The sequence below is a fragment of the Vipera berus genome (genome assembly GCF_964194415.1).
Source record: "Vipera berus genome assembly, chromosome: 10".
NCBI lineage: Eukaryota > Metazoa > Chordata > Lepidosauria > Squamata > Viperidae > Vipera > Vipera berus.
The window spans coordinates 9,290,054-9,305,894 of record NC_138213.1 but is presented as its reverse complement, the minus strand read 5'-3'; the positions used below and the strand labels follow the sequence as shown (position 1 = coordinate 9,305,894).

General features: G+C 41.9%; 2 protein-coding genes across 9 annotated transcripts in view; one reads left to right on the top strand and one right to left on the bottom strand.

The window, feature by feature from the left end:
- The window catches only part of ANKRD27 (ankyrin repeat domain 27), a 37,451-nt gene extending 35,916 nt beyond the window's left edge, over window positions 1-1,535 (top strand). For all 4 annotated transcript variants that reach the window (XM_081336240.1, XM_081336242.1, XM_081336241.1 and 1 more), the window contains one exon: window positions 90-1,535. In XM_081336240.1, the coding sequence (XP_081192366.1) occupies window positions 90-347 (258 nt within the window). In that variant the 3' untranslated portion in view covers window positions 348-1,535. The remainder of the gene's footprint in view (window positions 1-89) is intronic.
- Window positions 1-9,619, bottom strand: part of PDCD5 (programmed cell death 5) — a 29,586-nt gene extending 19,967 nt beyond the window's left edge. For 2 of the 5 annotated variants that reach the window (XR_014027538.1, XR_014027539.1), the window contains exons 1-6: window positions 9,389-9,619; window positions 6,757-6,797; window positions 6,054-6,115; window positions 4,987-5,078; window positions 3,869-3,940; window positions 2,023-3,168 (exon numbers count right to left, since the gene is read on the bottom strand). Coding sequence is in view for 1 of the 5 variants with exons in the window: in XM_081336244.1 (XP_081192370.1) it covers window positions 3,127-3,168; window positions 3,869-3,940; window positions 4,987-5,078; window positions 6,054-6,115; window positions 6,757-6,797; window positions 9,389-9,454 (375 nt within the window). In the remaining 4 variants the exon portion in view is untranslated. Of the gene's footprint in view, window positions 1-353; window positions 538-1,676; window positions 3,169-3,868; window positions 3,941-4,986; window positions 5,079-6,053; window positions 6,116-6,756; window positions 6,798-9,388 lie in introns of those variants that run through there. The other 3 variants (XR_014027541.1, XR_014027540.1, XM_081336244.1) reach the window with 3 other exon arrangements.
- Between the last annotated feature and the right edge of the window lie 6,222 nt (window positions 9,620-15,841).

The following is a 15,841-nucleotide window of genomic DNA, read 5'->3' as shown; positions in this document are numbered from 1 at the left end:
TGTGTGTGTGTGTGTGTGTGTATTGAAATGGACTTCTTTGCATTTCAACGAGATAAAAACTACCATCCTTCCCTCCTTTCTTCTCTAAGCTAGCTATCAAGAGCTTTAAAAACAAGCAGAATCCAGTGGATGCGTTAGAGCAAACCCAGACTCATAATCTTGATGCCAAGAGCTGCGATGGACCTGTAACCGCTGAAGGCGATGCAGGGATAGCACCTTTTAGAAAAAGAGAAGTACAACGGAGTCACACTATTAGCGTGGGACTTTCAACAACAGGTATCGGTGACTTCTACAGCTCACCCAGAGATGCAAATGCTGCTCCCACTGACAACTGTCCTGAGAATTGATGCTCTAAAACAAAAGGAATAAGGAAATCCGGGTGTCTCACACAAGGAACATGAGTTTCAGGTGGAGCGGTTCAGCATTGAAGAGGCTACGTGGGATCGAGGTTTTCAAAATTACGTCAGACGTTCAGCAGGAAGAGAAGCTTCCCCCTCTGACTTGGCATGGAGTTTGCACTTCTGGAGACGGACATTCCTGTTTATTTTTGAATGAATCATTAAAATCCCGTACAATAGAAATATATTTTAAAAAAACTAGAAATATATTGAATGTCAGAATCTATATAGTATTTGCACTCTAATCAATTTTAGTAACGATAAGATATGTGAGAGAAAAACTTTTTATGGCTTTTCGAAGGATTGTTCTATTTTTTATTCTGAAAATGCAGTGGTTTTAGTTGGTGAACTAAAGGTCGGCAGTTTGGCGGGAATGCTTCCAGTACTCCCAACAGTAATGAGGGGGTACTTAAAAGTTTAAAGAGGCAAAATTGTGTAGCTCATTTAGCACTCACCGAACTGATTGCAGTGGAGGCTGGAACAGGGAAATTAAGAGTAATGGCTTTTAACAAAAGGCACATTGCATCTTGCAGAAGAGAATAGACCCTAATTAAAAAAGAATTCCCTCCCGAGCAGAGTTGAAACTTCTATTCAGTATGTTTTGTGTTATATGAACTGCCCACGTAACTGGGCAGCCCAACCGCATTAGCTATTTCAAATCATGTATCTGTGGCACACAAAATAGGCCTACTTAAGATGAGCCTAGTTGAGCAGAGCACATCTGATTTAAGTTGCAATTTTTGAAAAGCAGCTTCATTGCCCTTACTTTCAAAGGCACTTCCAACTGGTCCGTTGTGCACTTTTAGAAATGGAATGTCAACTTTAGGTGAACATTCCAAGTCAGTTATGGTGAATAGCGCAATAATTTCATTTCGTATTTTGTGTTTATGTAATGTTTGTATACAACATTGTGTGCTTTTTAAATTGGTTTAATGTGTCTTAATAACTTGTTTTAGGTAGTAAGGTTGACTTAGAATTTCTCTGTACATTAACATACAGTTTAAAAACTGAGCTTTAGCTTGCTGCTGAAAAAGTTTATTTTTCTACTAAGTAACTCACCTAATTTTCATATGTGCCTTGGACTTGTGCCAAATAATGTAAACTAAAGTAGTAAAATTAACTGTTATGTGTTCTTAATGTCTGACTCTTTAATTTAAGTCACAATTTGTAAGCTAATCTGTGAGCGTCTCCTAAAATGTTCAGAATGTTGCTGAAACCCGTATTTTTGGGACACAAGATATTTCTTGAGGATCAACTAGATACCTGAACCTAGGATGAAACCCCCACCTGCCTGGTTATGCTCGGGTTCAGTTTAATCTGTTATATAAACCCGACTATAATGCTTATTCAATAATCTAATTCAGTTGTCTCAAGACAATCTATGAACACAGTTCTGTGCTCCTCAAAACTATTTACAGCCACCATCCTAGAGAGAGAGAGAGAGGACTTCCAGTGTTGTACAAAATGTATATTGTGGAATAGGAAGAGACAAGAATTGGTTACAGCTAATTTTGCTTAATGGAAAGGTTTAATACATTTCAGAGCCCATACAAGCCAGAAAAAGATCTCCTCTTTCAACACTCTGACTTATAAAGGATATTTTATGCATGGATCAAACACTTACATTCAGTAACAAAAAGGTATATTGTTTACAGTGGCATCATGCATGGAAGGTGGTCTTATGAGCTGCTTTACAACTCTGAAAATGGGAAATAATTTCAGTAGAATAGAATGTATTTATGTGGTGGTGAATTACACCAAGATAAAATACAGAAACTAGCCTTTGATTGATTTTAGCAAACATTAAAATCTTCTCTTTAAAAAGAACCTTAAAATTAATTTTGGCTAAATTATGTTCAAAAATTGAAGCATTTATTAGTCTGCTTCTGTATAAAAACAACATACTGAAGGTTTTCTTTTCCCAAGCAGACTTTAATTAAATTTCATGATGTTCTAAGCAAAGCATCCTGAATTTGCAATACAGCAAATTAGTCAAAAATACATTATGCAGCCATATTTTTGTGAACCAGCCTGTCTTGCTTGGTTCCAAACCAAGTTTATCAAACTCCAGTAAGTGTTCTGACATATAATGTACACATTGTATTTCTGATCCTTTGAAACCATACTAATGCTAATCAGGCTTCAAAGCCAATTTCAAAAACACAGCCATCAGGAAATCTTGTTTGGCATTAATCACAGCTAAGATAATTGAAAATGAGGTGAGAATTTCTACATGGGGAGAGAATAAACTCATTGGCTGCTCAACTTTTACTCATGGATAACAAATGAATACTTTATGGGTATATTGTATGTCCCCCCCTCCATTTAAATATAAAAACAAAATTCTCTTTCCAATATGTAATTTAGCCTGTAGACAAATTGGTATTTGTTGGCAAGGTAGTATTTCATTTCCTATGGGACATGAAGTACCTAGAGGAGAGTCAGGGCAAATATCTTTTCACATCTGCCAGTTGCACAGTAAATTTAACTACATGGTGTGAAAGGAAAGCTGAAACCTAAGAAATAATGAATCCTTATTTCTCAAGCTCATATAAAACCTATCTAAGAAAACAATTTCACTTAATTATACAGAAGGCAAGCTTATCCGTTTTACTTTTTATAAAAATGTGTACAGAACATTGTGTAAACTTTCATCTATGATAGAACATACTTTCCTTGACATATTCCAGACAATTAGCAGTTGACAACCGTCTTCATATTTCATTAATTAATCTTCCTCATCAGAATCCAACACTTTTCTTCTATTGAACTAGAAGAATGATAGAATATAGGTGAATCAGGCTTAATAGTTTGAGGCTAAATTGTCAGTAGTTGATTTATAGTAACAATATCAAAAGTTTATAAGACGCACACACGTACAACAATTCTAGCACTGATGTGTAATCCCATATTATTGCTAGGTAGTCTTCCTATACAATTTTGAAGGTGCACAAAGTTAAACTGTACTCTTAAAACTTATCTACTTAAAGTGTCCTTAGCCTCTATGGTGTTGGGTGGGGGGGAGGCAGAAGAAAGAATCTGGACAGTTTACAGAAAAATTAAAAGAAAATAAGGCATATCAAGAAAAAGACAAATGACCAAGGTCAAAATCCAAAGAACCAAATAGCAAAAAACCCCACACACAAATGGGTTCAATAACCATCCTAATCCTAAGCTTGAAAGAACAGACAATTTGTGGAATATTGCAAGAGTGGGAGCAGTTCAAAGATAAAGAGTGAAGGGGCAAAACATTAAAAGGGGCTAAGAAAAACAAATGCAATGTATTGAGCAGATAATATTCAATAAATAGGAAGCCTTTCACATCCGTAAATTATCTGCTGCCAGATTCCGTGATGTAATTAGCTACCTGAAGAGCTACATCACTCACTGCCAACTATGCTGTGTCTACTTTACTTCCTTTCTGTACAAACCAGATGTAATTAATTTAAATTAGTCTTAAGATATCTCACCTTCACTGTTGTTTTTTTGTCTGTTTGCTGACTCACTTTTTCAAGTATTTCTATCAACCCTTGTTCTGATACCTAAGAAGTCAGGAGGAGAATGGAAAGAATATTTACTTGGTACAGAGAGCTCTAGCTGAAAAATGCAGGGGTTTAAAATATTTTATGGTTCTCATGTTGAATTAGTAAAAGGTAAAGGTTCCCCCGCACATGCGTGCTAGTCGTTTCCGACTCTAGGGGCCGGTGCTCATCTCCGTTTCAAAGCTGAAGAGCCAGCGCTTGTCCGAGGACGTCTCCGTGGTCATGTGGCCGGCATGACTAGACGCCAAAGGCGCACGGAACGCTGTTACCTTCCCACCGTAGTGGTCCCTATTTTTCTACTTGCATTTTTACATGCTTTCAAACTGCTAGGTTGGCAGAAGCTGGGACGAGTAACAGGCGCTCACTCTGTTACGCGGCACTCGGGATTTGACCTGCCAAACTGAGTTTGGCAGGTCGAATTACTGGTACCTTTTTTATTAAGATACAAATAGCAACAATCAACTGTTCGAACTATACTTATGATTTTGTCCTCCACATACAAATAGCACAGTAGCAAAGAGGCAGAAGCAAAGGTGGGAAAACCGTCAAAATATTACGAATAGCTAACTGCTTGCTTTGCTAGCTATATTAATTGTTCAAGTCACTAATATCCAGAATGCTCAGAGGGCTTGGGAGACAGGCTGCTTCTTCCCCCACCGAAGTAAGTTCTAAAAAAGGCAGGAAACACTCCTGCTTAGCAACATCGCCAGTAGAAGTTCTTTTGGAGCAAGTGGGTCCACCCATACTCTCCTTTATGTAAAACAGCTTCCTGGTTCTCTGAAACCAGAGAGGAAGTTACCCAGGGAGAGAGATAAAGGACTATTCTAATTGCAGTGAACATTTTATAAGTTTTTGGCAGGCTGTTACACCATCCGAATTCCAAATAAGAAAAAAACAAAACCTCAGGTTTTTATTCCCTTTTCAAATAATAGCCATCCAAATGTACTTTGGGAAACCACACCTTTGAATACTTTGCTCCACACCTCTGAATACTTTGCTAGAGAGCAATATTGCAGGGAACTTACAAGAACAAGAAAGAAACTTACTTTTCCGCCTAGCTGTCCAAATCTTGCCATCTGTATAAGGTAATTTTCAACTGCCTTTGCCTTTTCTGGCTTAACAAGTGCTAAATTGCTTACTGCAAGAGGAAAATAAATATTTGGTTAATTAAAGATTAGTTAAGAGATATATCTGGACTGCTCTCTCAAGAGCTCAATCTCCCTTCATTTTAACACCACAGCAAAACTGGCCTTGGCTGGGTGGGAGAAAGGCCCCAAATCACCAAGTAAATTTCCAAGGCTGATTATCTCTCCAACCCTAGCCCAATACTTTAATCACCAAGCTGGCTCCCACAACTGTATATTCAAGAACAAAAAGATTATTACATCTATCTCAGACCTTAAACCTGAATTAAGAAAAGCAACCCTTATACGTACTGGTGTTTAAATAAAAACTTTTGTAAAAATTGACCAACCAGAGAATGGTACAGAAGTTTAAGGAAGGGTTTGTATTCTAACTCATCTTAGTGCAATGACTGCTTTAGGTTATACATGCACCACTTTTTCAAGTAACGAGATGAAGTAATTGTTGAGAATATTCAGGATGCTATAATCAAGACAAAATCAAATACCTACAGGTAATATATAAATATTGCTATAATTAAGGATACTAAATATAGCATGCTGTGATGCTTTTGGATGAACGATACCAATAAGATACAGCAGTTCAAAACTGAGGGGAGTGGACGACGGCTGACCAATGAAATTCTGAGTATGTGTACAATGTCAGTGCCATTTAGGCATGGATAGTATTACACCCTATGACACGCTTCCCTGCAATTAAGTAAGACTTTTATCTAGAGGTTAATGCCAAGACTCCTCTGTCTTTCTGTAAGACCCTTGAAAACCTGGTTCTTCCCTGGGCATTAGGCCAGAATGTTGGATGAACGCATCTTGACTGAAAAATCTTGAAAGAGATAAGCAGTGCTTGGCCTGTGAATTTGTTAGTTTCGTTGCTCTGTTGATTTCCATTCAAGAGGTTTATTGTATTCTATTTTCCCCAAATTGCCTTTTGCAAATTGAATGGTCATATAAATCAAACAATAAATACTTACATCTGGCACGTGCTGCTTGATCCAAAACCTGAGCCAAAATATTATTTCTCATTTCAGCCTCCCTGTAATGATGAAATAATTTTACACAGCAGAAAATAAAAATTGGTCCCAAAATGTTAACCTTTCTGCTAAAATGCTAATTATAATATCTGTTAATTTTATAATTCAATGCATGACTTAGTTATATATTATATTTTGGATTTTTTCATTAATTATTCCAGCATATTAATTTCTTAATATTAACATTTCTACAGTTTAATTTCTACAGTTTTTCAAAAACTGAAAAATCAGTTTTACATCTATAAATAACTGCCAGGGCAAATTTTTTAATCAGGATGACAGATTACAAATTATCCCAGAAACCTTGTATCCTAATAAAAAATTAACTGGAAAACCTAAAATCCATTTATTTTACCGCTTGATCATACCAATCTTTCAGCATTGAACAGAATACTGATCAATTATAAACATTGCTATTAAAATATAGCAGCAAAAGTTAGTGCACACTAATTATTACAGCTTTCTCTTTTGGAAGGTGGAACTTTCGAAAGGGTTACCAAGTATTTAATAATATTCTATTTAAAATGCTGCAATGCATGTTTTTGAAAGAATATATACCATGAAATGATTTCAAAAGCACATAAAATCATATTTATATGATCTAAATATTCCAGTAACAAGTTCTTAAGTAACACAGCAATACCTCTGTTTTGATTCTTGTTGTGCAATTTCACTGGAAGGATCCTAAAAAGTTAAAAATAATCAGGTTATTGTAACTGAAGAATAAACTAAAGATGTTTCTTCTGAGGTCTGATTGGCAAAATGCTAAATTATGCATCTGTCACCTTAACATTACAAGGGTTTCAAGGGCAGAACTGCTCAACATCAAATGGCTCTTATAAACACAACTATTACGGTGTCTTAGTAAGAGAGAACTTAAGGGCCAAAGGAACATTTTATTTGGGTGTTTTGAACTGCCCAGCCTCTATCCCTTTTAGAATACATAAATTGCAAATATATACAATCTTCAGTGCTTCCTATGTCAAAAGCATACTGTTTCATATTGTCTACGGAAACAAAACTACTGTATATACCCAATTCTCAGCTTATCTGCAAATATGCTTTCCAACTGGAAAATCATCTAATTTTGGTACTTCTCTGAAGTGGGGTAGCCCAGAGAAATGCTGGCTCATCCTACACAGAAATTGAAAAATAAGCTAGCAAACTAAACCTCTTCCATTGGAAAACAAAGTGCAGTATCTTCATTAAGTAATAGCCAGTTTGGTGTAGTGGTGAAGACATTGGCCTAGAAACCAGGAGACAGTGAGTTCTAGTCCTTCCTCTGGCATGCAGGCCAACTAGGTAACTTAGGCCACTCCCATTCTTTCAGCCCTACCTACCCCACAGGATTGTTGTGGAGAAAACAGGAGGAGGAAGGAGTGTTAGATATGTTTGCCACCTTGAGTTATTTATAAAAAAATAAAGGCAGAATAAAGATTTTTTTTTAAATGCCAGTTAGGTGACTTTGGGCCAGTCACTCTTTCTCAATCTAATGCCCCTCACAGTGTTACTGATGCATGGAAAAGGTACCACAATTAGGTGTGTTTGCTACCTTGACGATATATATCAGGGGTCCTCAAACTTGGCCACTTTAAGATGTGTGGACTTCAACTCCCAGAAGGCTGGGGAATTCTGGGAGCTGAAGTCCACACATCTTAAAGTGGCCAAGTTTGAGGACCCCTGATATATAGGTCAATAGAAGAAGGGGACGACAGAGAATGAGGTGGCTGGATGGAGTCACTGAAGCAGTAGGCGTGAGCTTAAATGGACTCCAGAAGATGGTAGAGGACAGGAAGGCCTGGAGGAACGTTGTCCATAGGGTCGCGATGGGTCGGACACGACTCCGCAGCTAACAACAACAACAATATATAGGTAGTCCTCAACCTGCAACTTTTCATTTAGCAATCATTTGATGTTACAGCACACTGAAAAAAAAAGTGACTTATAACCATTTTTCCCCACAGTTGCGTGATCAAAATTTGGACACTTGGCAACCAGCATATTTTAAAGACAACTGCAGTGTCTGACAAGGGAAGTCAATGAGGAAGCTAGATCCACTTAGCAACTGTACGACTAACTTAACAAATGCAGTGATTCACTTGACAACAGCGGCAAAGAAAAGGTCGTAAAATGGGACAAAACTCTATGTCTTGCTTAGCAAGAGAAACGTTGGGCTACCTGTATTTAAAAAGGTAGGATAAAACTCCAATGATAAGAAAAAAGAAGCCTCTGGAATTCATCTCTCTTGCCTTCCTTATACTTATGTCCACATTGCACCACATCCCTGCAAAGCTTACCTTGGCTCAGCAGGCCACGTCAAACGGGGCTTATTCCCCCAAACTGCCTTAGATGAGCCACCGAGAAGAGGCAAAAATCAAGTGGAGCAGTGGGCTAATGCCTCCTTAAGTAACACCAGCTGCCTGCAATTAGTGCAGGTTCCAGTCCCACCAGGCCCAAGGTTGACTCAGCCTTCCATCCTTCCGAGGTAGGTTTTAGATTTAGATTTAGATTAGATTTATATACCGCCCTTTCCCAAAGGACTCAGGGCGGTTTACAGGGTATTTAAAACAAGAAATACAAAAGTTAAAAACAATTAAAAAATTACATCAATCCCTGAAAAAAAGTAAAAACCCCAATTAAAATTAAAATTCTCAGCCTGGGCCAGAGAGCTCGAAGAGCCAGGTAAAATGAGGACCCAGATGGTTGGGGGCGATGACTTTGTAAAAAATGCCGCTGGGGGGGGGGGGGGCGAAAGCCCTAATAATAAGCAGGCCTATACATAGAATGAAGGCTATTGCTAAGCACATTTGATTTGTGCTTTAGATTGTAAGCCGCCCTGAGTCTTCGGAGAAGGGCGGGATATAAATGGGATTTTTTTTTTTAAAAAAAGGCGCCCAGCTTCCCAGACCACAAGCTGAACCTCGATCCCTCAATCAATGCGTTTTCGCCGTTCACAACAGCAAAGCCCCGAGTCAGAAAGCAGGCTGGTTCCCCGCAGCACGGGCACAAACGCGCGTCAGCAGGTTGTGAGAACCGACAATGGGGTGGGGTGGAACGAATGAGGGGAAGAGCGGGAGGGGCCGGTGCGCCCTATTATAGGGGAGATGGGAGGCGTAAAGGTTTGTAATAAATAAAACACATCGGCCTCGGCCATTTTCCCCTCCCGGGGCACTGCCGGGCCCCGTTCTGACGAGACGCGGGGCTGAGGGGGCGTCGTGAGGAGCCGGCCTTCACGCGGGTCGGGTGTGTGTGGGGGGGGTTGCTGCTCGCCTCACCCCATGCTTGGCCTGCAGCTCGGCCAGCTTCTGCTTGCGCAGAGCCTCCAACTCCTCGTCCGCCATCGCCTCGCAGGCCGGAGCAGGCCCGCCACGCGTGAGGGAAACTGAGGAGAAGCAACAGCAGCACCGACCGCGCCCGCCGCCTCTCTCTCTCTCTCTCTCTCTCTCTCTCTCTCTCGCGGGCCGCCTTCTCTGCGCCTGCGCGGGGCGGGCCTCCTGTTTAGGGAGTCGAGTGCCGAGCGAGCGAGCGCGCGTGCGCCACGGGCCCTCCGGCAGCGTATCTTGAACAGTTCTTACAAGGGCTCCGCTTGCCAGGCCTAATGAGTTGAGCACCGATCACCAGGATCCTGGAAGGCAGGCAGGCAGGCAGGCGGCCATCCTCTGCGGTTCTTAGGTTAGAAAGGGGAGCAGGTGGGGCGCGCTTGGCTGATCTTGGGAAAATGAAGCAAGCTTGGGGGGGGGGGCAGGTAGGATGGACTTTGTAATACGCGCAGTATGGGTTTTGTAGGACTGTTGCACTGGCTAGCTTACGGGTTTTCTTGCCTCTGAAATTATTTATTTATTTATTTATTTGTTTTTATAAACCGCCCTTCTCCCGAGGGACTCGGGGCGGTGTACAGAATAAGGTAGGTATACAGAATGAACAATAGTGAAAAAAACAATAGTAAAAAACAAACTGGGACCCCAATTCGAGCTATCATTAGTCAAATGTATTGCTAATAATTGGCCACGTAAGCTTTAACCTTCAAGAAGGACGGTTGGATGGGAGACGGTGGGTAGATTGTGGAGTGGCCCAAAAAATAAAAATAAAAATTGTATTGTTTGGTTCTGGTAGACACCCCCCCACACACACACTTTGTAACCCATCTGATGAAATGGCTGGGTTGTGACCACCAGAGGGAGCGCCGGCTCTATCCAAAATTATTATTTTTCTGCTGTGGGACAGGAAGGAACGAATGCAGTTATCCGGGTTTTAGTGCTGTTAGGCAGCAGTTTGCATCGGTAGCATGCATTTCTGAGGCTGTAAACCTATTCTTCCTTATGCAGCCATATGCTCCGTCTCTCCCTGAACACGCAGCAAGTTCTCTTGGTATTTTATTTCAGAAGTATAGCTTCGCGTCTCGTTCAGTGCTATTGAGGCTTCTTACATATTTTAAAGGACCTAACAAGTTTCTATTATGCAGGATTTATAGAAGAATGGAGATCAACACCTGCCCCTGTTGCAAACACTTTATGCGGCGCCCGTCTTACAGTTACCGTAGGAATCCCAGCCAAGGCATCCGTGATAATAATAATAATAATAATAATAATAATAATAATAATAATAATAATAATAATAATAATAATAATAATAATAATAAACCTTTATTGTCAAAGTACAACATGCGTACATTGAGATTAGCTGAGCCTCCCCCCGTGCTCTCCCCCCCCCCAACACACAGTGACAACAAACCCTCCATCCTACCAGGACATAGCAGATGCAGGTTTGAAAACAAAACTTCACCTGGGAGTTCATCTGAGCTGCAAACCTGTGTAACGGTTGAGATTCATTTTGCTTGTAAATAAAATGATAGAGTTAGCCCAGCCACTCCTCCTTGAAATAAACCAAAGCTCCTTTATCCTATCGTTTAGCTCTTTTCCTGCCTGGGAACAATATTTGTATTTAAGAATCTTGGAAATACATGCGGGGCAAACGCACTGCAAAGACAGGAAGGTTCTCCATTTGGAAAAATAAGCTTTGGCCAAGAAGACCTAAGACAGGGGTAGGCAACCTCGGCTCTTTTATGACTCATGGACTTCAACTCCCAGAATTCCTGAGTCAGCAGAGCTGACTCAGGAATTCTGGGAGTTGAAGTCCATGAGTCATAAAAGAGCCGAGGTTGCCTACCCCTGACCTAAGACAACGGGGTCTGTTGCGGCAAGTTGATAAATGTTTTCAAAACCGTGTTGAGTCCGGCCACAATTTTCATGAATGGGCGTGATGAGCCACGTGCGCATCCATTGAAGCAGCGCGCCTCGCCGCTGATTGGTCGGTCTCCCTCCCGACGCCCCGCCCCCGGGCCCTCTTCTGATCCAACTCCGTAAAGGATTCCGCGGAGGCGGCGCGTCTTCTCTCGCGGCTGCTGGCAAAGGATGGAAGCGGGGCGGCTGGCTGTCTTTTCGCCACCCCCTACCGGGAAATTGCCTTAAAGGGGCCAGCGGCTTCAGCATCCGGAGCCCGGAGCCTTGATGCGCGGCGCAGGGCAATCCAGCGCCTCTCGGAGCTGCAGCTGTGCCCGGCCGGGCGCTGCAAGGGCGCGCAGGATGCTGGCGCTTGCACGCCCTTTGGCCAAGGCGCGATCCGCGCTGCGCTGCGCTGCCCCAAACCCAGCGCTGGGCTTTCTGCCCGCGATCCTGTCGCCTGCGCGGCTTGGGTGGCCCTTGCCCTCGTCCATGCGGACCCTGCGCCCTCCCAGCTCTTCTGGCGTTCCCGAGGCACCTGATAGGGACAGCGCAACTGGCTAGGCGAGCCGGATCCTGGAGAGGGGCAGGTAGAGGGGAGAGATGAAGGCTGAAATGGAGGGTGGGGGGCATGAGGGGGGGATGTGAGGTGGGGGGGAAAGAAAGGATGACAAGTTGCTAAAGGTAATGGAGCTGAGGTTAGTTCCTGTGGCTCTTTTCCTTCAAGAACCCAAAAAAGGGAGCAATCCAGTTAGTCCTCGACTTACAAGCTGTTCGCTGGCTGACTGTCCAAAGTTGCAACAGCTGAAATAAGTGACGTAAGACAGTTTTTCACCCTGGCAGCATCTCCGTGGTCACGGGAGCAAAATTCGGACCCTTGGCAACCGGTTCATATTTATGGCGGTTTGCAGTGTCGCAAGGTCATGTGATCCCCTTTTGCGTCCTCCTGACAAGCAAAGTCAAGGGGGAAGCCAGATCCACTTTACAGCCTTGTTATTAAACAACGAGTCACTTAACAACCGTGGCAAGAAAAGTGGTAAAATGGGGCGAAACTCACTTAACGGCCGTCTCGCTTAGCAACAGAAATGTTGGGCTCAATTGTGGCCGTAAGTCGAGGACTACCTGTAATACAGTTCTACAGGGAGGAAAACATCTCCCATATATCAGGAGGAAGGAGCAGTAAGGGAATGTCAGGCACTAAGAAAAAAAAAATCCTATTGCAAATCTCTGGAATAGTTCTAATAAGACAACAAACTTTAGCCTTACGTCTCTATATATCAATTTAATCCCTTCCACTCATCTAAGAGCTGATTTTTTTCCCAAGCCATCCTTCAAGTCACCAGCTTTAGGTACCAGCTCAAGCCCTGGAAAGAGAGAGTGAGATAGTAAAGTTACACCCAACTGTACCGCAGCAGTGTTGGGCATCTGTTATTCAGATATTATCTGCTTGAACAAATTTAATGTGACATTGACTTGATATCAAAAAAGGGTTAGAGGGTTCCCCCCCCTTTCTTTCTTTAGAGTGATGTTAGTATTATAAATGGCTCATAAGCCAAAGAGCTTGTTTTGGTATTACCTGAGTTATTTGTCTTCGTTTAATGGGCAAGAAGACAGTTTAAGGAATTACAGCCGACAGAAGTTCCACACTCGAGTATTTTAATCTCATGTTCCGTGTCTCTCTAGACGCAGCCCCCGAGCATCTTTTTATCAGCCACGGGAATGACAGCTGATGTGTCTGGGGACAAGCATCTCCTCTGCCGATCAGAATGAAGAAGAATAAGAGATAGCTTTTATTGTTGGTGGCTGTCAGTGTTAATGATGAAGAGGAAGAGAATGCTTTGGTGTCCCCGGGAGCGCCATTTGAAATATTAATGAAATAATTTTTCAAGAGTTCAGAGGATCATATTTTAAGAGCGCCAGGAAGGAGAGGAAAAATGATTCCCCGCATTTCTCTCCCTTCCGGCTGACAACTTGTAAGTATTGATTTCGCAAGAGGCCTGTGAGGGCTTACGGAGGAGAACCATAGGTTTCTATCGGGGTGGTGGTGATGCTTGCAGGGGGGGGGGTTTAAAAAAAAGCCAAGATGCCAACCGCTGCAGTGCAGTTGAAGCTCCATACATTTTTTTAACATGAAAGGTGGGTGGACTTTATTTGCACCAATAACAACGCTCATAAAAATAGGTAAAATTTTGACTCAGTTGCCCTGTCTGTCTTTTTTATCATACCCAATAGATAGTATTTTGATTTACGACTGCTCATTTAGGGACTAGTTGAAGTTACGATGGATACCACCCACCCTTCCTCGCCACAAAAGATGCAACCTGGTTCCAAAAATTACAACAGCTGCCCCCCTTTGGTCATAGGACTGTATTTCTGAGTGCTTGACAACCAGCCAGCATTTAAAACAATTTGCAGTGTTCTGCAGCCATATGACCGGGATTTACAATTTTTTCCCCCTGAAAACTTGCAAATGTTTCTAGGTTTTGGCAAAAAACACCCCCAGAATGAACAATGGTTTCACTTAGTGACCACTGTTTGCTAAAAAGATTATAAAATTGGGTCAGTCAGGTGGGTGACCTGCTTTACGACTGTCGTGACTTACAGCCATTATGGGCAGTCTCCATTACAGTCATAAGTCAAGGACTACCGGCATAGTCCCCTTTTTTATACAAACTAAGTCTGAAGCAAATGTTGAGTTGGGCAATGATAACAATGGTGCGTTGTGCGTATATTAAGGTCTGCAAGAGTGGGAAACCTAGATCTTTCTGCTGATGCTCTCAGGAAGGATGCTGACAGATAAAATATAGTAGACGTTGGTCCTGATCCAGAACTCACCGGGTCTGAAAATGTGATTGTAACCACCAAGTTTGTAAAACGCAATACCCATTTCTTTCTCACTCCTTTCCCACAGTCGATTCACATCAAAATTCACCTCCCAAGAGATGTTACCTCTATCTCCCCATAATTTCCTTTTCTTCAGTGGTAAGTACCTGTTTGCTTTGAAAGCTATGGAAATTGGCCAGCTTGTCTCTTACTATAATTCAATAATAGGTAAAGGTAAAGGTTCCCCCACACATGCGTGCTAGTCATTTCTGACTCTAGGGGCCAGTGCTCATCTCCGTTTCAAAGCCGAAGAGCCAGCATTTGTCTGAGGACGTCTCCGTGGTCATGTGGCCAGCATGACTAGATGCCAAAGGTGCACGGAACGCTGTTACCTTCCCACCGTAGTGGTCCTTATTTTTCTACTTGCATTTTTACGTGCTTTCGAACTGCTAGGTTGGCAGAAGCTGGGACGAGTAACAGGCGCTCACTCTGTTACGCGGCACTCGGGATTCAACCCGCCAAACTGCCGACCTTCTGATCGACAAGCTCAGCGTCCTAACCCACTGAGCCACCGCGTCCCCTAATTCAATAATAAAGTACCCTAAAATTTGATGGAAAATGGAAGCATCAAAGGGGCTCCCGGTTGCCCACCTCTATACCAGTTAAGGTTAACTCGTTTACTGTGTTTCTGCATTTTTGTAAGCAGCAGAGAGCGACAGTATCTGGATGGGTTAGCACGTATGTTTATTGAATGGTTAAGTAGATCAATAAATGTAGCCCACTATTAACAGATCTGTTATGACCTTCTGGCAGGCAATCAATACATCTTTGCAAATGAAATAAAACTTCATTACTATAGACAGGTGCTTTCGTAAGTATAGAAATGTATTGGTTGAATTAATGTAGACTGTTGATTATAAGTACTCATCATAATTCTGTTGATTAATAATAATCAGATTCATCTCCTTTTCCACAAGACATTGTTTGCTTCTGCATGTCCTTAAAAATCTCTAACACAGGTAGCAGTATAGCAACAAGGTTGCCCGAGTATAAAATGTATTTTTCCCATTTCCCCAGTTTTAACGATCAACACAAAGTCAAAGTTCTACCTAATCACTGAAAACATTGGAGGACTCTTTGAAGCTGAAATAGAACCCGGCGTTGGGTTATGAGCTTCACCTGTTGGGCTCTGAGAGACAATGGAAGAGTTATGGGAGGGATATGTCATTCTCTGCGTGGTGAATAACTTTTGCACTTATTAAATATGATGGAATGTAGAAGAAGAAGTGTATGGGGTCCCAATCTTCACTCCTCAGTTACTGGATACAGTCACCTAAAGAACAGTAAGACGTTTGTGCTATAATGTTGATTTGGAGAAGACAGAGGAGAACTTTGAGCTGTTACAGGAGAATTACAGAAAAGATCTCATAGAGTTCCTCCAATTCCCACTGATCTATGTAAGAGAAACTAAAATATTGTTATCCCCACAGACTTAAGAAAGGCTCATTAAGCATCCTTGCAGCTCAGTCTGTGCAGCCATCTAAATTCTTGGGAAAACAATGTGCAGGCGAGGATTTTATGTGCGCAAAAATGGAAAGATCTGTCAGTTTCCACAACAGATGGGAAAAAGTGATGGAATTGTCAGAAATGGCAAAAGTAACTGTCTTAATCAAGGACGTTTATCCC